This window comes from Hippocampus zosterae, chromosome 4 (genome assembly GCF_025434085.1).
Source record: "Hippocampus zosterae strain Florida chromosome 4, ASM2543408v3, whole genome shotgun sequence".
Classification (NCBI taxonomy): domain Eukaryota; kingdom Metazoa; phylum Chordata; class Actinopteri; order Syngnathiformes; family Syngnathidae; genus Hippocampus; species Hippocampus zosterae.
The window spans coordinates 4,244,762-4,267,915 of NC_067454.1; the positions used below are offsets into that span (position 1 = coordinate 4,244,762).

Consider the following 23,154-nt stretch of genomic DNA (forward strand, 5'->3'; position numbering starts at 1 on the left):
TCGAGACACACGTTCTCGTCATTCTCAAAAGATATCGGATGGTTACAAAATGCTCTGAATAATTCTAAATTAATATTTTTTTTGCAAGAATTGTTTTAAAAATAAAAATAAAAAGAGCCATGGGGCATTGAGACAGAACAATTTTGTTCGTGCGGACATGTGAGTGTGGGAGTTTGTAAGGCCACAAATCAATTACAATTATTCCAAGTTGACAATGTAATTAAAGTCAAGGCTAATATGGCGTTCCCAGTCCCTTATCTGGAACGGTGACGGATTTGGAAAGGAGCGCAATGTGCATATTAAGTCTTTACAGCTACTGACTGCATCGAGCGTAAGGCGGGGCGGGGGTTAAATCCTATCCAAAAGTCGCAATTTGTATCAAATGATTTTTCGATGCCTATAACGACGGGATGGGGGGCAGGGGGGTGAAACGGGTGTTCTTTTGAACTTTCCGTTTTGGGTTCTATGTTGTCCATCTATCGGACACGTCACGCTCCAACTGTGAATGTTTGTTCTTCATCATGCGCGAACAAACGGTGGTGATGCCACGGTTTCGAATAATCTTTGTGATAAAAAGACCCCCCGAGCCACCTCGCCTCTTGACACACGTGTCTTTCATTAAGGGCCTTGAATTTTCATTTTGACTCGCCGGAAGAAAATATGGGCCGCAAACTTCGGATTAACTGGTACCTTCATGCGGGTGAACAAAAGGTACGTGAAAAGTTCATACGAAGATAATTGTCATGTTTAATGAAAAGTAAACGTACTCGATTTAAAAAGGGAGGCTAATTTGTCGAGGTTGTTTGAAATGACATCGGCTGCAATACGTTCTCTTTATTTTAGCCACACGTGATGCTGTTAAAACATGACAGGAGATCCAACAAGCTAGCATTAAAGCTAGCATTATGACACACAATATAGCATTAAAGCTAGCATTATGACACACAATATATTTTTTTTGGGGGGGGGGGGTGCATCTGTTATAGGCCGGTGGTTAAAATCACTATCACAGTGCAGATTAACGGGTGATTATGTCCAAGAGTATCAGGAATTATCACGAAAAACGTTCGGTTTTTAATTTCTCAAGTCATCTTCGACAATAGCTTCGCGCGGTCGCTCGAACGAACGAAATGTATTTTCGCTGAGACGCAAGGCGCGTAAATTGAAGTCATGCTGCTGCTGGAAGGGCTTCCTCGGTGGACGGCGATTGTTGGGAAAATCCAGGGTGGGGTGGGGGGGGAGTTGTTGCAATTCATGAAAAGTATTCTTGTTTAAACGTAAGCTTGAGGACTGCATGCGCAATGCAGCATTCGAGGAGCTAACGCGGTAATTTTCGTCGTCACAGCCTCACGCGCAGGGAGGCTCTACTTTTTCAGATTGATTTCGGATACTCCCTCACCCCTTTTGTGCAAGACTTGAACACATTACGATCGCTCTGGAAATCCCCAAGTTGACCGACGTTCCTGTTGGAACACAGAGGAGGCCTGTAGTGTATGTTTCAAAATATTGACGATTATTTTTTTTAACTGTATTTAGTCCCGGATGTGACCAATATTCACCAGTCATCCTCATAAAACGTCAAATTGTTTTTTTTTACGTGTATGACCACAATGCCACATGCTGTGAGCGTATATGCGTGTTCACGTGTCAGCGCGAAAGTACCAAGAGTGCGCGCATGGACGTGCATGTGACACCTTTTTAAATGCACGCGCCCGGCGTCCACGTATTAAAACCGCGTGCGTAACAATCGCGTCAAATCCACGCGTGGACGCGCACATCCTGTCCTCTCTGCCGGGTCGAGTTCCTAAAAAAAAAAAACACCCAATCCAGGAGTCCAAATGATTTATCAAAGTGCTATTATCAAGAAAATGCCACGCCAAGGGCACCTTGCTCTGCACTGACGCACGGAATCCGAGAAAGAAAATCGGTGCACGCGCAGCTTTGGCGCGCACACGAGCAAGTCAGCTCGCCGGCATCACTCCGTCATTTCCACCTCTCCAACACTTTGAGCCTGTTCCACAGAGAACTCCGCGGAATGGTAAGTGTTTCCGAACAGCCCTCTTTGAGTCTTGCTTTCACGGTCTTTTTGAACACGTTTTGACTTTGTTGGACTCTGTGCGATTTCTTTGCGCTGTCGGTGGTGCTGAAATCCACCAGGCAGTCGGACTTGACTTCACTGCTTCTCTCCACTCAGGTTTTTAGCAACTTCGTAAATGAGTGACATTTTTTGTCATTCTAGAAAGTCGTGTGAGCTCCTAGCTGGGCAATTAACAACACTTTTCGCCCATATTTTTACAGCCCTCATTTTGATCCTATGCCCGAAGGGGCTTCATTTCCAAGGCATAGTCATTTAGAATTGTGCGCCCCGGGTCAACCCACAGTGATGCCGGTGGTCGTGCATGCTTGCCCGGGAGAGGGAAGCCGCCGAGACCCGCAGCAGCTTGTCTATTGCCCATAAAAAATAAATAACATCTTGGGTATATGTGTGTATGTGTGTGTGTGTGTGTGTGTGTGTGGCTGAGTGACACGAGGGGAAATGGGCCGTAAAATTAAAGAATCCTGCAGAACGACAGATGAGGGGGGGTTGCAGGGGGGGGGGTATAGCAAAGCACCCCCCCCCCCCCTCCTCCCCACTAAGGCACACACAGCCGGTCCGGACCCTGAGCCGTGAGTAGAGAACGCTTCTTCCCCAAAACGTCGCAGAGAGGCATCCCCCCCCCCCCCCCCCACACCCCATCCCAGCGCCGACATGGGCTGCACCCAACCGTCATTCTGTTACTTTCTGCACTTGTGAACCCCGCACTTTTGTCGTCGTCATCCGCCACTTCCCCATGTTCCAGGACGAGCAGAGAAACATGGCCAACCAACCAGCGGCCCACATCCCCACGCAGCAGCCGGACGCAACTGCGGGATTAACAGCCAACAGAGCCGAAATCACTCCGCTTCAGCCGGCCACTCCTCAGCACAAGCACCCGGCGCCCCAGCCCCCGCCTCCGTGCAACGAGAGCCAAACTTTTTACCCCATGGAAAATATACCGGGAGCACCGGACGCCAATAAAGCATACGGGACGTTTAAAAACAACGCCCCCGTCGTCCCGGCGACGATGACGGCCAATTCGGCCTTTGGGAAGGAACCCCCGACTGCGTCCTGCGGGGTTGGGGCGCAATACGCGGAGCAGAACAACACCGCTTCCACCTGGACCCATTTGAGTCAGACCACCGTCGTACTGGGCATGGATGGCAACATGTCTGTTCAAACCGGCTCCTTGACTCGAGTAAGAAAAAGAACGTTTGGCTGCATGCTTCTTGAATTCGCATGTTTTATTCTTGATGCGTTACGGCGGGCTGCTGCGAACTTGTGGTTATGTCTGCCGCATAAATCAAAACCGAACGTACAGTATATTACGCAACGAAATCGCGACGAGTTTTGGTCTCAAAATGCTTGGTTCCCTTCGGACTGGGCAATGCTTCGTCTTTGCTGCAAAGGCCAATGGACATTTTATTCAGCAGAGTATTCTGGAGTTTGTGTTAACCGTTTTTGGCGGTTGTCCAAGGCAATTTTCAAATACCGGACAAAGATTTCTGCGAAGTGAGACGAGGAATTGTTGATCTCGCGATATTTAGATTTTTTTGTTCCAATACGGGTGTGTAATGAAATTGCGGGTTAATTCTCCTCCTTCTGACTTGCTACACTCATTGATGAGTGAAACTTTTTTTTAAATGTTCTTTGAGAGCAACTGTGTTTTCGTAGAAGCTCTGCACTGCCACCAATCTACAGTTTGTGGGCTAATTGCTTCCAACCGCAGAGGTGTGCATTCGTTCGAAAAATGCGCTCATATATTGGGCCTCTGGGACTTGCTTTTTTTTTGTTTTTAATTAAGAGATCATTTTGAAACGATCTCGTCGTTTTTTTCCCTCTTAGGCTGAAGGCGATGACGATGAGGGAGGCGACGAGAACAAGGCAAGGGGAAACTGGTCCAATAAACTGGATTTTATTCTCTCCATGGTTGGCTATGCAGTGGGACTGGGGAACGTGTGGAGATTTCCCTATCTTGCTTTCCAGAACGGTGGAGGTAAGAGGGCTGTGGAAATCGAAAAAAATCATAAAATAGTGGTCTGCGTGCTGACCCCGCCCCCACCGCCCCAAACAACGCAACTTAAAAGTTTATTTTCATAACATCCCTTATAAGGCCTATAACTGCACAAATGATTGCTAGAAAAAATATTCACATATATTTTAACATAATAATAGCGCGTTTGGACTAATATAAATTTATTACCAATAATATGCATTATTTAGATATAATTTTTAGATACAGTATATGTCTTTGCAATTTTCTGTACCCTGTGCAGATCTCCGATTGTTATAAATATTTGCCTTTTTTTTGTAGCCTGTTCTTTTTGCAAATTTTCTGTACCCTGTGTATGTATGTCCTTCACAGGTGCATTTTTGATCCCTTATTTGACAATGCTGGGGATCGCAGGCATTCCCATCTTTTTGCTGGAAGTGTCCCTGGGCCAGTTTGCCAGTCAGGGCCCCGTGTCGGTGTGGAAGTGCATCCCGGCACTACAAGGTACACTGGCCCTTGCAATCAACTGAAACAGCATTCAGAATACTCACTTCCTTAAGAGTAATTCATATATTTCGTCTCGTTTATTTATTTTAGGTTGCGGGATTGCCATGTTGATAATATCTGTCTTGATAGCCATATACTATAATATTATTATGTGCTGGACACTGTACTACCTGTTCGCTTCGTTGAAGGGCTCACTGCCATGGGCTAACTGTAGGAATGCGTGGAACACGGTGGATTGTAAGGACAAAGACATGCTGCTATTAGGTAAGACACACACACACACACACAATCACTTTTCGTCTGCACTCATTCACGCGCACGCACAGACACGCAGTGCACAATACGCAATGCGTCACCATCGAGGGGTCCCGCAGAAAATCAAGTCTGACTTGCGGTTTCCATTCAGCACCTCCATAGCCTGTCAATTAAACATTTCTGGACTTTTGACGTGAGAGACAACCTCAATGTGACCACATATAATATCGATTTATTATTCTGTACTTTACCAAAGGAGATTAATTTGCTTGAAGAATATAGCAGCAGCTGCAGGTTTTCCTAATTTCAATTTTTCTTTCTCATAAAGTATGTAGAAAAACGTTTTGACTGCGGTAAAATGTGAAGGCGTGTGATTGAAAAGAGTCCGCGTTGAATTTGTATCGAAATGTAACGAATTTCTCGTGATATTTGCCTCTTGAGATTGTGTGAGATCAGCACAAAAAACTGCTTGCTTGACATATTTACTGTACTGCTGCTGCTGCAGTGCTGCAGTGTGCGCAGCACTGACCCCGTCTGGCAGATTGAAGTACTACATGCTCTGGCACCCTTTCTCCAAAACTTGGGACCAAAACATGAACGCGCACGCTCTTAAATTTCTGTCTTTGACTAGAACTCCTTTCTAAAAGACACATTTTATGACACGTTTGTGTCTAGTGTAGTGTGTGTGCTTATTTGCTTGTGTGGAACTTCGATGTTGTGTGACAGCTCACCCGAAGTATCGCAGAAGTACCCAGATTCTTACGGAGCCTCCGTAATTCAGTAACGTTTGAGTCACAAAAATGTCGAATAAGCCAATGACAACAGATGAAAAATAAGCACCTTCCATCGTCAACATTGTTTCGCCAAATCTGTTGTTCTGCTCCCTGTTTCGTGATGTTCTTCCATGATGCTGCTGTCCCGGTTTTTCAGCCAGAACATCCGTGTCGTCGTTATACGCAGGATGAAAAAATAATAAGCCTATTTTCATTTCACAAACAGCCCAAAACTGTTTTGAAACGTGAGTTTAAGAAAACAACAACCATAACACTCTCCTCATCCTTCAAATCCAGTGCTTGTATCGTGGATAATCATCCAATTTCTTTACCTGGTGCAAAACTGACTTATTTATTCCAAATCATGTTGGGTATATATTTATTCGTGCCAGCGGTGTATGGGACAGATAAAACAGATGAAAAAATCTAAGAATGGCATGAGTACCTAACAGCTAGATTTCAAACCAATTACGAGCTGTAATCATTCATGAGTAACTTTCCCGCTTTGCCTCAGTCCATCTCAGAAGCCAGCGGCATTTCTGGATGTTGTACAGGTTTAACTTGCATTTGTAGACGTAGCGACAAACTGTTTTCACTGTCAAAGGTTTTCTGAAGTGTTCCCGATCCGCACGTGACAATATCCTTTCCACAGCGATGCTGTATTTTAATACAGCTGTCACCTGCAGGATTGAAGGTTGTTATGGCCCTTTTCCAATTACCACCTCTGGAGCATTTCTCAAAATATCTCGGTCCTTTATTGGCCCTGTCAAGTCTTTTTTTTGGAAACGTGTTGCAAATTCAGAATCTGAATATTTACAAAAACGAAAACAATCACTTTCATCAGCTTGAATCTTAAATATCTTGTCTTTGTAGTGTCTTGAACTGAATATTGGTTGAAAAGGATTTGAAAATCATTGTAGTTTGATTTTATTTACATCCAAACCTCCTTGGAATTGGGGTTTGTACTTCTGTGACCATTTGTTCTTTGGGTTCACTAAAGGTCGGGATCTAATCCACGTAATCGACCGGAATCTTTTCATGTAACCGAAGCATTTGGTTTCTTCTCTGAACAGACTCCTGCATTTTGCGGGATGGAAACTTCACCTCCATCAAGAATTCTTCTTTTTGTCTCTCTGCCAACATTGTTGGAAACCTGAGTAAACTATTAAACATGGCCGTGGAAGGTGAAAAGACATATGTCAGCCCCAGTGAGGAGTACTTCAAGTGAGTGAAGCTTCTAGCTGGTGAGGAAAAAAAATCATCAACGCAAATGTGTCTTTCCTGACGTGCGTCCTTTAAAGCTACAATTTTTTTAGGCTCTTATGTGAACGTATCGCACATTTTACCGTCCTACTGGATGTCCCGATTTATATTCTCTTGTATCCTTTAAAAACGCAAACACTTACCAGAACTTACATTCTAGTCAAACAAATGTGCAGGTGATATTTTCTTTTCTTTGTTCAATGAGATCCAATTCCAGAGCTGCATAAAAAAATGCCTTGACAAGGACAGCAATGCTCAGTTGTGAATGTCACTCCTATTATTTTATATTGCAATATGGCACGGAACTTGACTTTTATCACATGGTGTTTGTAATCTTTTGTTTATGGTTACCTCAACTAGCAAAGGGGATGGGAGCACTGCCTTTTTAAAGATGGCCGACTAAAGCATCACTTGTAAAGCATCAAAACGTAATGTTGGAGGTGGTGTGCTTATTTTGTAAAGTTTGAACATGAAACCGATGGTGTCACCTTTGGCGTGTGATGTTTTATTTATCCCCGCCATTGTTTTATATTGATTAACAATATAGCCAAAAACTGTGTACAGTATTGACAGTGGAGCGTTGTCGTGTGCTGGTGTTTGATGACTGGTCCTGCAGGTACAATGTGCTGCACATCTCCAAAGGCATCGAATATCCGGGAGACATTCGCTGGCCTCTGGCAGGCTGTCTGTTTCTGGCCTGGGTCATTGTCTATTCCTCTTTGGCCAAGGGAATCAAGACATCAGGAAAGGTAACTTTGCTGTTGTTTGGACTCTGTCACGACGGGAAAAACACAGCAGACAGGAATGAGGTAGAGTTTTTACAATGACCTTTAAGTATATAAGCTTCCTCAAAGGAACTGTTTTGAAAGAAAGAACGGCAAGACAACAAATGTATTTAGATGTAGCAGGTTTCATATACGGTATGGGTCAACTCAATGTGCTTCGTGCAACCAAAAAAAGAAAAAAATGACCACGTGAGGAATTTACAAACCGAAAAGCTTAAGACATTCAAAGGCAAAGAATGTACAATGACAACCGTTAAAAGCATTTTTACCGACAACATATTTTTAGGTTTTTGAAAACAAAGGGGGAAAAAATAAAACGTTGGTGTCAGAAATTACTAAAAGATCGTGTAATGAAAAAAAATGCTTGATCAAAACAATGTGAAAAAAAATACCGTTAGTTTTTTAACCTGGATTTTAAATAATAATGCCTGTCTTGGCAACATACAGCATTCCATTTGTGGGGTCGGGGCGGGGGGGGGGGGGGGGGGGGGGGCGGGCGTCGCGGAGCGGGGGCGTGAACAATACCGGCCCGGATTCCGGATGACCACCCTACCTTCGATGGCTGTTCAGTGTTAAAAGTTCGAGTACGTTCATACCGGCAGGCTTGTAACATACTGGCCTCTTGTGGACAAAATGATGCATCGCATCCCATCAAAACTAATCCTGAGAGGAAACCTAATTTGCTCATTATGTCGTCATTCCCAGCATGTTCATGATTTTCTTTTGAATATGGCGCACTACAGTGCGTACTGATTATCTGTATCCAGTATATTGTACCGTCTTTGAATGTGTCTTGCTTTTCCTGCCACTTCTTTTGAAAGGTGGTGTATTTCACAGCCACTTTTCCCTACGTGGTTCTGGTGATTCTCCTGATCCGAGGCGTGACCCTCCCGGGGGCCTTTGACGGTATCCTGTACTTCATCACACCAAAGTGGGAGAAACTGATGGATGGAAAGGTGCAGTGATCTTGGCAGGCTGGTGTTTTTACTCAAATGCCCCTCAAAAGTTTGATTCTCCTTTCTGGGCCTAATGTGAAGCGTCTCCTCCGTTAGGTGTGGAAAGACGCGGCCACTCAGATCTTTTTCTCGCTGTCTGCCGCATGGGGAGGCCTGATAACTCTCTCCTCCTACAATAAGTTCCACAATAACTGCTACAGGTAAACACACAAAAGGTCAAATTATGCTTCTAGCAAATGACTTGTAACCGTCACCGTAGGACGACGCGCTTGTTAGGATGACAGAATTTTTACAGGCACCTTGAAGCTTTATGCATAAAATAATTTGACCACATTCGTCTCAGGTGTGAAGATTGTTTTCACTACGTAAAAAAAACAAACAAAGCAAAAAACAACGTGTCCGCATACCATATTCAATGTTCAGATGATGTTCATTCTTTTTCCTGCCTGCAGAGGGCGCTCCTGTATCTTTCATGTGTGCATATGGTGCTGCATAGCCCTGTGAAACGTTTCACATTTGGACTTCTTTTCCTCTTTGTTTTTAGTATTGATTACAGTGACAAATATTGTTTTCAGGCAGACCGTGCAAATATATCTATCAAAAAGATCTGTTACTCCATTCTTTTTTTCACCTCCAGGGATACCATCATCGTGACATGTACAAACAGTGCCACCAGTATTTTTGCTGGCTTTGTCATATTTTCTGTCATTGGTTTCATGGCACATGAGTTGGACGTGCCGATAGACGAGGTGGCAGATGAAGGTAGGATAGCAAACCAGCATGCAGCATCTTAGCTAGTACGACTCACTGCAATATGTGTGTGTGTGTGTGTGTGTGACCCAAGGTCCAGGCATAGCATTTGTGGTGTACCCAGAGGCTCTGACCAGACTTCCCCTGTCTCCATTCTGGGCAATCATCTTCTTTCTTATGCTCCTGACTCTCGGCCTGGATACCATGGTAACCGTTAGCTCAGCTGTATGTTGATTTGTATGCATGTGCTCCGGTGTGCTAATAAGATGGATGAGGTGAGAAGACTTGCCCAAGGTAAGCCTATTTGGCACATGCTGTATGTAACAGTGGCAGCTGGGGGTAATACAGTATTCCCCACCAAGGGAACTCGAGACTTCGCGCCCGTGCTTGTGTTTGTGTGTGGTGTATGTGTGTCTCTATCTCTGGCTGCCCACTGTCCAGCCAAAGGCGCTCTTTCTCTCTCGCGGGCGTGGTGGAGGTTATCCCATCTGTTTTTGGGCAGTAGGCGGGGGACAACCTGAACTGGTTGCCAGCGACTTTGACTCCACACAGGAAGGCCGGAGCCAGAATCGAACCTTGAACCTGTGGAATGTGAGGCGGACATGCTAACCAGTCGATAGTCGATCACCATGGCGCCGTCTCTCTCTCTCCCTCTCTCTCTATCTATATATCTATCTATATATATATATATATATATAATATAGATGTATATGCTCACTACGTCGAATGCCAAAGTAGTATTTGATTGTATTTAAAAACTCCAAATTACCTTCAATCCTGAGCAAACGACCAGGCCACCTTCACATGTTGAGCCAAGAAGCGAAAAGGACACTGCAGCACACAAACCAACAGGATGATTAAATGATGTGTCTTTGATTGTGTGAGCAGTGGCTGCTCGGAGGAAGCCGAGAAAGTGTTTTGGCTCAAATCGACTTTCGATGTTGACAGAAAATTAGTTTTGGGAGAGAGGCCAGAAGAGGTGGATAGATTGCTGCCACAAGGTTCATTTTTTTTAAACTCATACGCACACACGCGCACACACACACACACACACACACGCGCGCGCACAACTCCGCCTGCAGGTTCCGCTTGGGGCGAAACCCTTTGCATTGATTTTGTTTTTCAATTTGTTCCTGCTCAAGATTGGGATAAATGCATATTTTGATTTCATTTGACAAATACTTGGGAACACGTTGAAAATATCTTCTACAGAAATGCAACAGCAGCCGAAGGTGATGTCAGGACTGTTATTTCAAAAGTGTAGTACAGTACCGGGCAGCCCGGTAGTCCAGTGGTTGGCGCGTCGGCTTCACAGTGCAGAGGTACCGGGTTCGATTCCAGCTCCGGCCTCCCTGTGTGGAGTTTGCATGTTCTCCTCGGGCCTGCGTGGGTTTTCTCCGGGTGCTCCGGTTTCCTCCCACATTCAAAAAACATGCATGGCAGGCTGATTGGACGCTTTAAATTGTCCCCAGGTGTGAATGTGAGCGTGGAAGGTTGTTCGTCTCTGTGTGCCCTGCGATTGGCTGGCAACCGATTCAGGGTGTCCCCCGCCTACTGCACGAAAACGGCTGGGATAGGCTCCAGCACCCCCCGCGACCCTAGTGAGGATTAAGCGGTTCGGAAAATGGATGGATGGATAGTACAGTACCTTCTTCCACAAGCAAAGGCAATTGCAGCCAACTCCCTCAAGGTGGCGCCAGTGAGAAATATTTGACATTTTCAAGCTGGAAAAACGGTCACAGTTTCGCGTTTGTATCAGCGAAGAACAAAAACATTCGGGTTTGTTGCACACTCTGCACTGTTGGTAGAGGGTCGTCCAGCTTCAATAATACAGAAGGTTTAAAGAGAAAGTTTCACCATAATGTGTGACTCCCAGAAGATTCCCACATTGAAACGTAATACCGGTATTTTGAAACCATTTCCATGAAATGTTCAGTTTTGCCATGACAACACAAGTCGTTGAATGTCAAGTGAAAAACTGCCTTTCTTACATGTAGTTAGTTTTAAAAGCAATGAATCAGTGACCTAACCTTTTTCAAACTGACTGTGGCAACACTGCCCACGCAATGTCTCATTTCCAACCATTGCTCCCCCCCCCCCCCCCCCCCCCGCCCTTTGCTCTTTCCTTTCTCAGTTTGCGACCATTGAGACCATCGTGACCTCTGTGTCGGACGAGTTCCCCAAGTACTTAAGGAAGCACAAACCAATCTTCACCCTGGTCTGCTGCATCGCCTTCTTCATCCTGGGATTTCCCATGATCACGGAGGTATCCCTGAAGTGCTTCACGCGAGCCGTTTTTTATGCATGAGTGAGTGTGAAATGTTCCACGTAATTATTATCTTTGTGTGTGCGATAGAATGGCATGTACATGCTGCAGTTGGTGGACACGTATGCAGCCTCCTACTCCTTGGTCATCATTGCCATCTTTGAGCTAGTGGGGATTTCTTATCTCTATGGTGAGTACACTTCCTGTTGGGGCTGTAGCCTGAAACTTTATTTTTTTCCCCCATTATTTCTGGCATTGTGATAGGTCATCCTTTTTAGAAGGTCACGATTGGGTTTAATAAAACTTGAATAACGTTGACAAAGCTGTGGTTTGATAATGTCAGCGTTTAACGCCACAATATATTTTCATTCTTTTGGTTTATTTCTTGCCGCAGGAAGCTTTCATTCTTACTCAGTGGGGATAGCTGAAGCGGGTTTTACACACACACACACACACACACGCTGACTTTTTACATCTTGGCCGATTTTTTAAATGTATGAGTCATAGTGTATGTGTGATGTACTCGAGATGACCAACACAGCATTAACACACTTACTGGTCTGTACTGCAGCATTTCTACTGTCAGTCATACCAAATGTCAAGACTAAACTGAGAAGAGGAGGCAGCATGGTGCCACGAGGCACGCAGACTGCCAGAAAATACAAAAACAGAAAGAGTAGTACTGTAAAAAAAGAAACAAAATTGAAAAAAGTGGCTAAAAATGAGAGGAAATATGTTACTGTTAACTAAATTACGGTTGCAACCTCTTCTTGTCATTTTTATTGTGGTCAAAGACACTTTACCCAAACAACGAAGACACCGACTGGCTCCTCTTTTTGTGTCCAGCAACAGGTCGCTTCCCAATTAGCTATGATTGTTTTACGCCATATTCATCAAGACCGCCCACGACTTGACCCAACTCTGTGTTGACCATGCACAAGGATCTGCGATCGTAACTCTTGAGCACGTTTGACATTTTTCTAGCAGATCGATGGGGGATATCACTTCAGCACCAAAGCAGGGCTGACAATGACAAAGAAGCAGGAAGTTTGCTCGCTGATCGCATTTTCACCAATTTACACTCATTGATTTCTGTCTTTATCGTTAACATCCGTTTTCCGTCTCTCTCAGTTCAATTTTATTGTTATAGATAGCGTCTCAAGTAAAGTTCAATCAATACAGTAAAACAACATTTGAAATGTTGGGTCAAAATCAGCACTTAGCTTTCGTAACTTGACCACCTGATCCTTGTGAAGTGTATTATTCTCGCGTTGGCCGCTAGATGTCTCTGTTGTAAAGCCAAACATCAGCAAGCACGCAGTCGCTTGCCAATTGGCTATCGTTCCGTTTTACGCTATATTTACCGTGTCCTTGGCCCAATTCAGTGTTGACCATGCTCAAGGATCTGCGATCGTAACTACTGTGAACACGTTTGACGCTATTGCCCGCGTTCATCTCGCAGATCTATGGGGAAAATGACTTCAGCACCAAAGCAGGGCTAACAATGACAAAGGAGCCGCAAGTTTGCGAGCTAAACGTCATGAATTAATTTAGACGAATTGATTTCTGTCTTTATTGTTAAAACGTCCCCCTCGTTACAAGTTCACAGTGTTGTTTCTGGTTAACGATAGCGTCTCGAGTAAGGTAAAATGACACATGAAACGTCAGAATCGGCACTTAGCTTAGTTATTCAAGCGTCGTCCACTAGATGTCTCTGTTGTAAAGTCAAACATCCGCGTGCACGCACAGCGCAAATGAAATTGTTCACCCGCAGTTTGCCTGGCCATCAGCCACCATGTCACAATTGACTGCCTCTTTATGCCACTCGGCGTCATTTGTCCGACAGGAATGAGGAATGAAGCCACCTGCTACGTCCTCCTTCTCGGCCAAGAGAATGATGACACTCCCCGGCTTGGAATTTGTCATCTGCTTTAAGAAAGCTTTTAAATCCCGATTTGGTGACTTCATGCAAGTTCGACTCTTATTTCATTTATTCGTTTCCCTTCCACTATGCAGGGCTTCAAAGGTTTTGCGAGGATATTGAGATGATGATTGGATTTCAGCCCAATCTCTTCTGGAGACTTTGCTGGGCCTTTGTGACACCAACCATTTTGACGGTGAAGCCCCGCACACACGCACATGCACACACACACGGGAATACGCTCACACACAGAGTTTAAAAGTGTCCATTTTATTGCATTTCAAGTTCCAATTTCCCAGTAAGGCTACAGAATGCAAAGTGACTTACTATTCCTATCATGCCACAAAGTCTAAATAGTTTTTTGATAGCAGGTTTAAAGTAGGGCAACATCATTGTGCATTTTTATTTTATTGTTTAGAATGGCCTCACAGTTATTTTCCTAGCTTGTCAAAATGCTAATTTTCCAGCACTTTCATGAATACTTTAAAACAACTGTATACATTTGGTTATCTGCCTACCCATCCATTTTGGGTAGGCCAATCCTAGTTTTCTGTTCACCTAAATGTGTATTCAATGAGTATTTAACCAGGACCTCCATTTCGCTTATGTCCATATGTAGGATTTTCCTCGTGATTCAAACGCAATTGTTATTATGCCTCTTTGGGAAAGCAAACGTTTGCACACTTTTCTAACGACACGGCGGGGAAGATTTTAATTTTTAACTACGCGTCATGTGTTGCAGTCGCATGCTCTCTGGCAGAGTGTGTCCGATGCGCAGTTCCCTTCCTTTCAATATTGGCCACGAGACAGAATACACATTAGTAATTGCGCTGAAAATCGCTGTAGCACCAACGCAGAGCTGACGATGACAAATGGAGCGACAGTCGGCTGGCCGGTCGTCACGCGGTTCTCACGAGGGCTCCCGTTTTCTCGGGGCGCTCATTGATTCACACTCATTTATTTCTGTCTTTGTTCCTTATTGGCCATTTCCTCGACTTCCTCGATTCCTGTAGAAAGTGCTGGTTATAATTATTTTGTTCTTCATTGTCCATTCTTTATCACACAGTGTTAGTTCCTCTGTCCTTGTGTCTATCGGATATCAAGCAGGGAGCTTATAGCGCGAGTCAAGTCATTACTTACAGTTCCTGTTGTAGCCCCACCCCTCAAAAAAATCCCCCCCCCCACAAGCACACAAATATGTACTTAGTGGGTTTACAATTCGATTTGATATGGTATGATGCAATGAATTTTTGGTTGTCATCTTACATCCATTTGAATGAACTTGTCAGTATTCTAAACGTATCGAGCCACTGTGTGTGTACGTAAACGTGTCTTTTGTGGATTTGTTGATTCCGTGCAGGGCATCTTGATGCTGAGTCTTTCTCAGTGGAGCGTCATGACATACGAGGACTACACCTACCCCACCTGGTCTATGGTGCTTGCATGGCTAATGGTTATCTGTTCCGTCATCTGGATCCCCATCATGTTTGTCATCAAGATGTACCTCGCTCCCGGCACCTTAATTGAGGTAATCACTGAGAGAGCCATTGCTGGCAAATCAAGAATGCTGCCAGCTGAGTATTCACATTTGTTTAGTTTGTTTTAAAGTAGCGTTTAATCACATCATAAAACATTTAACGTTAGACAGGTTTAAATAAACATCTTCAAGATTATGTACACACGTTTTTCAGGTCCACAAAAATATCCATAATTTTCACACATTTTTTTAACGTTGTGTCTGCATTTAAGATAAGATAAGATTTCCTTTATTCGTCTCTGGGGAAATTTACAGCCTCCAGCAGCAAGAATGTAGGTAGAAAGAAGAAAGAGAAAAAAACAACAAACATTTTTCAATTAAATACAATATGAACACAAAATGGACAAATTGCAGTACTATTTACAATTTTCCTTCGCATCATTTAATTATTATTATTATTATGATTGTTATTTTTTTATTCATCAGCCTGACAGCAGCAGGGCGGCCCGGTAGTCCAGTGGTTAGCACGTCGGCTTCACAGTGCAGAGGTACCGGGTTCGATTCCGGCTCCGGCCTCCCTGTGTGGAGTTTGCATGTTCTCCCCGGGCCTGCGTGGGTTTTCTCCGGGTGCTCCGGTTTCCTCCCACATTCCAAAAACATGCGTGGCAGGCTGATTGAACACTCTAAATTGTCCCTAGTTGTGAGTGTGAGCGCGGATGGTAGTTCGTCTCTGTGTGCCCTGTGATTGGCTGGCAACCGATTCAGGGTGTCCCCCGCCTACTGCCCAAAGACAGCTGGGATAGGCTCCAGCTCCCCCCGCGACCCTAGTGAGGATCAAGCGGTTCGGAAGATGAATGAATGAATGAGCCTGACAGCAGTCGGTAGGAACGAGCGTCGGTATCTCTCCTTCTTGCAGCGCGGGTGTAACAGTCTCTATCATTATCATCATTTCAGTATTTATCATGAGTTATCATTTGTAAATAGTCAATTCTGCTTCAATTGTTGATTGCGAATTTGAGAATCAGTGGTCATGCACATCATTTGCATGACCGGCGGATTTGAACACCCCTGCCAAAGACAAATGCACTTACGTTGCTGTTTCTATTCTATTTGACTTCTGTTATTATGAAATGGGAAGAATGGGAAAATGTCTACGGCAGAGTTGCGTCGACTGCATGGCCGTCGAATAACTGAGCTGCATTTCTTTCTTCTACATAATTGTACATTGGGACACAAGTTGACGCAAACGCACGTTTCAGGATTAACGCAGCAACCTCCGTCTCTTCTCCCGCAGCGTCTGAAGCTGGTTTGTTCCCCTCAGCCCGACTGGGGTCCCTTCTTGATGAAGCACCGCGGAGAGCGCTACAAGAACATGATGGACCCACTAGGAACCAGCTCCTTAGGCCTCAAACTGCCCTCTACGGACTTCTAGCTCAGTTCTTTCTAGTCGCAGCAGCCCCTGGGGGAGAGCTCTAACCTTGGGCAGGGGTGTCAGGAAGTCCCTTCCCTCTGCCTCCATTTTTTTTTCTCGCACTTTGTCTTTTCACCGTCCTCTCCCTTTGTCTTCCTCCTTCTCTCAGGGAGGAAGGCTGCCCAGGTGGAATCGTCTCCACTGCTGCTGCTGCTGCATTGTGCTCAGCTTTTAGTCTATCATTGCCTCTCACTCATGATGACGACTGATTTCATCGCACCCCTCGCGGGGGCTCTGATTCTTTGTGGCCTCTTGTCATTGATGGACAGAGCTGCAATTTGCAATACCTTAGCTGCTCCCAATGGCGTCACATGTCTATGTGGTCGTGTGTGTGTGTGTTCGTGTGTGCGCGCGCTTACAACCATACTTATGTGGAAAAAAAAATTGTTTCAGACACAGGAAAAAAAAACTCATGGGTGATAGAGACGATGGTTTGAAAATGGGTTCACCATCAGCACGCCCGCGAAAATAATAGCAGTCCAAAAAAAATATGGCTGCCCCTTAAAAACAGAACAAAAGCAGGGGTTTATGCACTTCTTACATTTGACTTTCTACTTCAGCAGCGTGTATTCATATTGGCCGCTGCTTTGTGTGATGGGAAGTGGATTTTAGAAAGAATCAGGAATTTGCGCTTCCTCGATCGCGGTCAACGCGTCGCGATCACCACTTTCATCCGACACACGTCTCATCGATTGCTTGCGGCCAAATTTGTCTCTGATGTCTCTTCTCTTCCCTCCGTTCCATCATAATGTAATTTATCTTACCTCTCTATATGTAAGTCATGCCAACCTGCCCTTTAGTTCACGAAAAAGAAGCCATTTAGCCCCTTTCGAAAGCTCTAGAACTCAGCCCGATAGTCACCCCGTGCGTCCGTTTGGTGTATTTATTGCAGTAGGCTATTGTATGTGCTGTGAATTTAATAGCCATTTGTGAAAGCATCACAATGCATATGTATGTGTGTAGTCTGCATATACACGAGTATATCTGTAGTTTTTAAGCGGAGCGGAACGCTAGCACGACAGATTGAATGTGTGGTTTTGTATAGCTACGTACAACGTGTTAAGTTTTGTGTGTGACGCTCGGAGCAGCTGTTACATGCGGCGAGGCGATACGCCAGAAAAAGGTTTCTCACTTGCTGGATGTGTAATTTTTTTTTTTTGGGGTGGGGGCGGGTTGTTTTTGTCTGTAATATGAGATAGCTCTGGAGACCTCTTTGCCATTTCAGACGAACGCTTCTTGCTTCTCTGTATGTCCTCTTGAAAACAGGGTCTCAGGTATTCACAATTCCATCAAATGACTCTGCTAGTTGGAGGGATGGTGGGATCCGGCGCACAGAGGAAAAAAAAACAAAAAAAAAAACGGCATTGTTATGCGATGTGGAACGTCCTCATGGGAGTGCGCGCTCAATATTTCTACAGACCTAAAAACAATGGAAATATGTCTGCCGCGGCCACTGAACCACACTGTTCACTCGGCATTCAAATGTCAAAATCCATTTCGGCTGCCGTGCGTGTTTGGTCCTACTTGGCAAATTAACTGCCAAGTAGGCATGTTTCCACCTTTCTGGGAAGTGAAGAACAAATTATAAGCTAGACAAAGTTTATGGGCGGCCCGGTAGTCCAGTGGTTAGCACGTTGGCTTCACAGTGCAGAGGTACCGGGTTCGATTCCAGCTCCGGCCTCCCTGTGTGGAGTTTGCATGTTCTCCCCGGGCCTGCGTGGGTTTTCTCCGGGTGCTCCGGTTTCCTCCCACATTCCAAAAACATGCGTGGCAGGCTGATTGAACACTCTAAATTGTCCCTACGTGTGAGTGTGAATGGTTGTTCGTCTCTGTGTGCCCTGCGATTGGCTGGCAACCGATTCAGGGTGTCGCCCGCCTACTGCCCGGAGACAGCTGGGATAGGCTCCAGTACCCCCCGCCACCCTAGTGAGGATCAAGCGGTTAGGAAGATGAATACAAAGTTTATGTAAATGTTCCGCTTCAATGTAGCTGATAGGCTCGCTTTGCAGTCTCTTTTCAATGCAACGTGACAGGAAGCGTTTGAAATTGGCGGGCTACTAAGCAGCCCGTGGGCCCAAGCAATTCAGAAGGCTTTCGGTCCGATTGATCACTCGCTCAATTGGTGCTTCAGCTGTGGTCGAACGTTCAGCAAGTTCTGGTGAAGCACATTTTGTTGACGTTGCGAACGTAAAACAATGCACACGTTGGAAGAAAAAAAAATAGCTCACCCGCTTCCTCCCCGAGTGTTGCTTTCCATTGAGCGCTTTTGTATTTAGCGTTGAGTCATTCACATGTGACGTGTGTATCCCCCGTGTGCGCGTGCTTGCCTTGGTGTGTAGACTCGGACTGTACTCAACTATAAATCAGATGTTTGCAAGGTAGTAGGAGAGCAAAGATGTACAAGAATACACACCCTATTTCCCACAATGGCCCAAATCAGGAAGCTTTGAGTCAACGCGGTTAAAGACAAATCAAGCGCACAGTTGATTAATAAGATAAGATAAGATAAGATCCTTTATTCGTCCCACACTGGGGACTGGGGATTATGGGAAAGTAGCAGATTGTGTGCTTTGTGCAGAGCTGTATTATAATAGGTTAAAGGGCAACATTAATATCTGGACCTTGTATGTCACGTCCTCTACTTTTGATCTGAGGGAGGTGGGGAGGGGAAAAAAAAAGGTGCAAAATCCCCAATAGCTTCATGAAATATAACACGAATAAGCTCGCATGTGCGGTTTGTGTTGCTCAACTTAATGTCCATAGATAGTGACTTCTTTCTCACCCGATACGTGTCTGTCAATGCATGATTAGTGAGCCGAAGTGATCAGAGGATGAAGAAACAAAATGTACTCGATCATTTGAATTCATTCACGACTTGGCCTGCAAGTCAACTTTTCTGGCAGTAACCAAAACTACAGAGGGGTGAGGGGGGGGTGTGAATAGAAACGCAAAGAAAAATGGATCATGTGATTCGTATCTAGTCGGGTTTAGCTACTGCCATACATGTTCCATGCAGTATATCTTGGTATTTGCCAATACGTTACAAAACATCTTCAGGTAACCATTGGCCTTATAGATGTCTTCTATTAGTACAAAAAACGTATGTATGTATTTCGGATGGATCACTACAGAGAAGCTTATTGTCCCGTCAGTATTTCGTATGTGTCGGTTTGGCACTGAAACTGTGACCTATGACCTGCATAGGTTAAATTTCTAATTACTTGAGTAATGTCATACATTTCTGCGTGTTCTCTGTGAGGCACAGCTGCCTATGGATATAGATATGTGCCTCCGACATGACATCATTTGATTTAGAAATAGAGTAGATATATATCTATACATATATATAACTATATAAATATACTGTATGTTTTAGAATTGGTGTAAGATATTTAAAAAAAAATAGGATATAAAAGATCTATGTGAAATGCATTTATTTTCACTTGTCATTTGAGGCCCTACCTCCGATTTTGTATTTATGTATAAAAAAAAAATGCAATCATATATTAGTATCTTTGCCAATAATATTATCGCTATTATACCATGAAATGTATTCCCTACGAACAATAAACGTTATTTTCTTTCTTGCCTATTCGCTTGTTTTGAACAATGCCGACTTGTGTGAATAAAAAAACGAGGCTGTCGTCAAGCTGTCATCTAACAGCACATCTGAAAGGCTTCACAACTGGATGAAAACAATGCATTCTGGGAAATTGGGATCAAAGCCAAAGATGAAACGTGTGAGCAATTCCGGAGGCAAGTGGTAAACAATGTTTGCCGCTTTCGTGCTTGACTGATGCTCAATGCTTGTTTTTTTTTTAATGTCAAACAATTTTACACCAAGTCTGTGCTCATCCCTCTTTGATAGAATCGCAAACACTTTTATGGGGGGGGGGGGAGGCAAACGATTCAAGGACAGCAACTCTCAGAATCCGTGTTCTCGTCATGCTAGCAATACCTTTTTGAAAGTGCTTAGTTTTATTACACCGGAAGGATTGAGAAATTCACCATTTGGCGTGAAACGGTTTGGACCTGTAGGGCCCCAGGAAAAAAATAAACTGTAGTTTTGTTGTGTTTTCATGCTGGGCCTGCTGGTGTGAGCAGCAAAGCAAAACGGGCAAGATACAAATAGTTGAATTTTGGGTGACTGGTCAAGCCGCTCTACCAAGTGAGCCAAAGCCACTAGACAGTCTCTTGCTGTTGCTAGCCTGCTGGTCGATAGGTCGTGACACCGGCAAGACCGATCACCAGCTATTAGCAGCTCCTGGATGGACCCGGGCGACAAGCTGGTCCGACTGGTTGGATGTGGCTCACTTCAACGAGCGGGTTCCTCATTGACAGAAGGGGGTGGGCTGTTTGAATTTGCTGGTGACCAGCATGAAAACATCAAAACCATACCGGCCGTTGCTGTTTGTTTTTTTAGCAGGGGCAGTGATTGCAAGTGGACATTCACAGAAATTTAAGAGGAATTTGTCCGGATTGCTCCGAACACTTTAACTTGAAAACAAACAAAAGTCGACAATGACACATTTTTTGTGGTTCAAAGAGTGTGTATTTCAAATTAACCTGCCGTTTGTCTAATAATAGTTTATTTCGTTTTATTAGGTTAGGCTTGGGACGGGCAACTGGCGACATTCATCAACACCTGGAATGGCATTCGATTAATTATTTGAAAAAAAAAAAAGGTTTATTGTTGCTAATCCATTGTAAGATGTAATACCAGTGTTCACCACGAGTCGCCAGATAGCGCTCACCAGTGCCCCCGAACCCCGCGGATGGAATTGTGAAGAGCTTGTCATGGCTGCCACATTACTTCAACAAGTGATTTTTGTTTTTATTTTTATTTTTTGCTCTTCTCCACACACGTATGATGGCTTAACTGGACCTGCAAACCGCTGTGATGGGCTTTTGTTACAAAGAGGGACGCACCCACCACCCACTGTCCTGGCACTGATTACGCAGGTGAGTTCGCTTAGCGTCTTCGGTTGGGGATATGACTGAAATGACATTATGTAGTTATTTTCTGCAGTTTATCTCTTGGATCTTTTCGGTGTGCGTTTGAAAACTATATGGTGAAACTATTTTGTACATTGACACATATTTTGTCATTGTTAAAAAAAAAATTGCATTATTGTCTTACATCCGGTTCGGAAGTAAGACAACTCTTCAACTCTTCAACTCTTCCCCCTCAACTCCCCCCGTAACGCTGATGAAAAACGGTAAATGGTGGCGTCTTCCATCATTTAAATTGTCTCTCCCTGGTTTAGGCCCAGGTTTCAACACTTGTGTGAACGGTTTGCCGATTGGCGTTAAGTCAGTTGTCAGGAGTCACTTGCATCTGTCTTCATTCATTCGTCGGTCGTATTGTGGTTTGAATCGGTGCAACCACCACCATTCTTTCGTCAAAAATAACTTTTATATATTTAAAATATAAAATGTATTTAAATGCAAAGATGTAAGACATATTTGGATCCTGCTTGTTAGAGCAGTCGTGCATGGCTGTTGTAGCCTTCCGCAATATTTTTGATCCATGAACGCGAAGACATCCACCACAAGTGATGAATAAAACAAAAACGAAGAAAGAAAAAGGCAATCGGTTTGATTGGCACTGTCACATCGGCGAGCTATTCATGTACTGTGCTTCTGTTGTCTGCAGTCAGTTGCCTCATATGGAGGTCCCATCTCGCGGTAGAATAATAGATTCCCTGGCTTTGCTTTTCGACACTCGAAGGGTCCCCAAACGCCACATAATACAAAGGCACCGAGATGAGCTACGAACAAAGGCTTGCACATTATATTGTTTTACTTTACATGGCTAAGCGGTGTGCGTCAGCCATTTGGCCATTATCATCCATCGTAACCTAAAAAGCTGGCGTGTGTGCAAAATTCAGGAGAAGACATTTTACCACAAGGGGTCAGCAATAATACAGGAACGACTGTTATCTCGTCTCACCTGTTCAATGAGAATCACTTTGGAGCTATGTGCAGTTTGAAGGTATCTGATTTTCTTTGAACCACGCAATTGTGACGATTAGATTGAATCCCTAAAAGGTGTTTCCAGACTAATGGTGCCAGCCACCATTTTACTGAAACCATACATTTTATACTTGACTCATAAAACGGCACGACGGGTCCAATATTTGATTACTTTTCAGCCGAGCTTGCGCGACTAGTCTTGCTCTTAAGGAAACCTCATAGATTTCGAACACGCCCTAAAATGCTTGCAGTAACTGATATAAAGTGCCACGCTTGATTTGTAGTGTCCTCACTGTTCTTTCTTTATCACTATTTATGGAAGGTCACCTGCTCTTGGCGGGAGTAGAGAAGCTTTCTTTATAGGCCCGTCCGTTCACGCCGCAGGAACTTTAGTCCAATACTTGGAAGTTTTCCGGAACTTACCGTGTTCGCACTCCAGCAACAGAAACGGAGAGAGACCCTTGTTATAAGACGGCCCCGGAATTTTCTGCCAAAATTCTACCAAAGACAAATCGGTGCGAGTTGTGTTGGTGTTATAGGCGGCAAGAATACTCCTTCAAGTAGCAGTAGAGATATATATATTTCTGAAATGACATTTCACAGTCTCAAGATGACTTCACAACTACTGAAAAACAGTGACAACCAAAACAGGAGAGGAGCAGTCCGCGTTGATTCGGTCTCAGC

General features: G+C 44.3%; 2 protein-coding genes across 4 annotated transcripts in view; one reads left to right on the plus strand and one right to left on the minus strand.

Moving 5' to 3' along the window:
* csrp3 (cysteine and glycine-rich protein 3 (cardiac LIM protein)) overlaps positions 1–23,154 on the minus strand; it is a 346,019-nt gene that overhangs the window by 251,407 nt on the left and 71,458 nt on the right. The window lies entirely within an intron of this gene.
* slc6a5 (solute carrier family 6 member 5) lies at positions 616–20,086 on the plus strand. Of its 3 annotated transcripts, none has more exons than XM_052062477.1 (17): positions 616–711; positions 2,841–3,275; positions 3,923–4,073; positions 4,443–4,574; positions 4,668–4,841; positions 6,679–6,829; positions 7,485–7,617; positions 8,475–8,609; positions 8,706–8,809; positions 9,247–9,371; positions 9,454–9,566; positions 11,494–11,625; positions 11,716–11,815; positions 13,642–13,742; positions 14,907–15,074; positions 16,318–18,092; positions 18,456–20,086. In XM_052062477.1, the coding sequence occupies exons 1-16, from the start codon at positions 661–663 to the stop codon at positions 16,453–16,455; spliced, it is 2,343 nt and encodes a 780-aa protein (XP_051918437.1). In that variant the 5' UTR covers positions 616–660; the 3' UTR covers positions 16,456–18,092; positions 18,456–20,086. The 3 variants fall into 3 exon arrangements, with proteins under 3 accessions (XP_051918437.1, XP_051918440.1, XP_051918438.1); XM_052062478.1 differs by lacking the exon at positions 616–711 and adding an exon at positions 949–2,038; XM_052062480.1 differs by lacking the exon at positions 2,841–3,275 and having other exon boundaries at positions 618–711.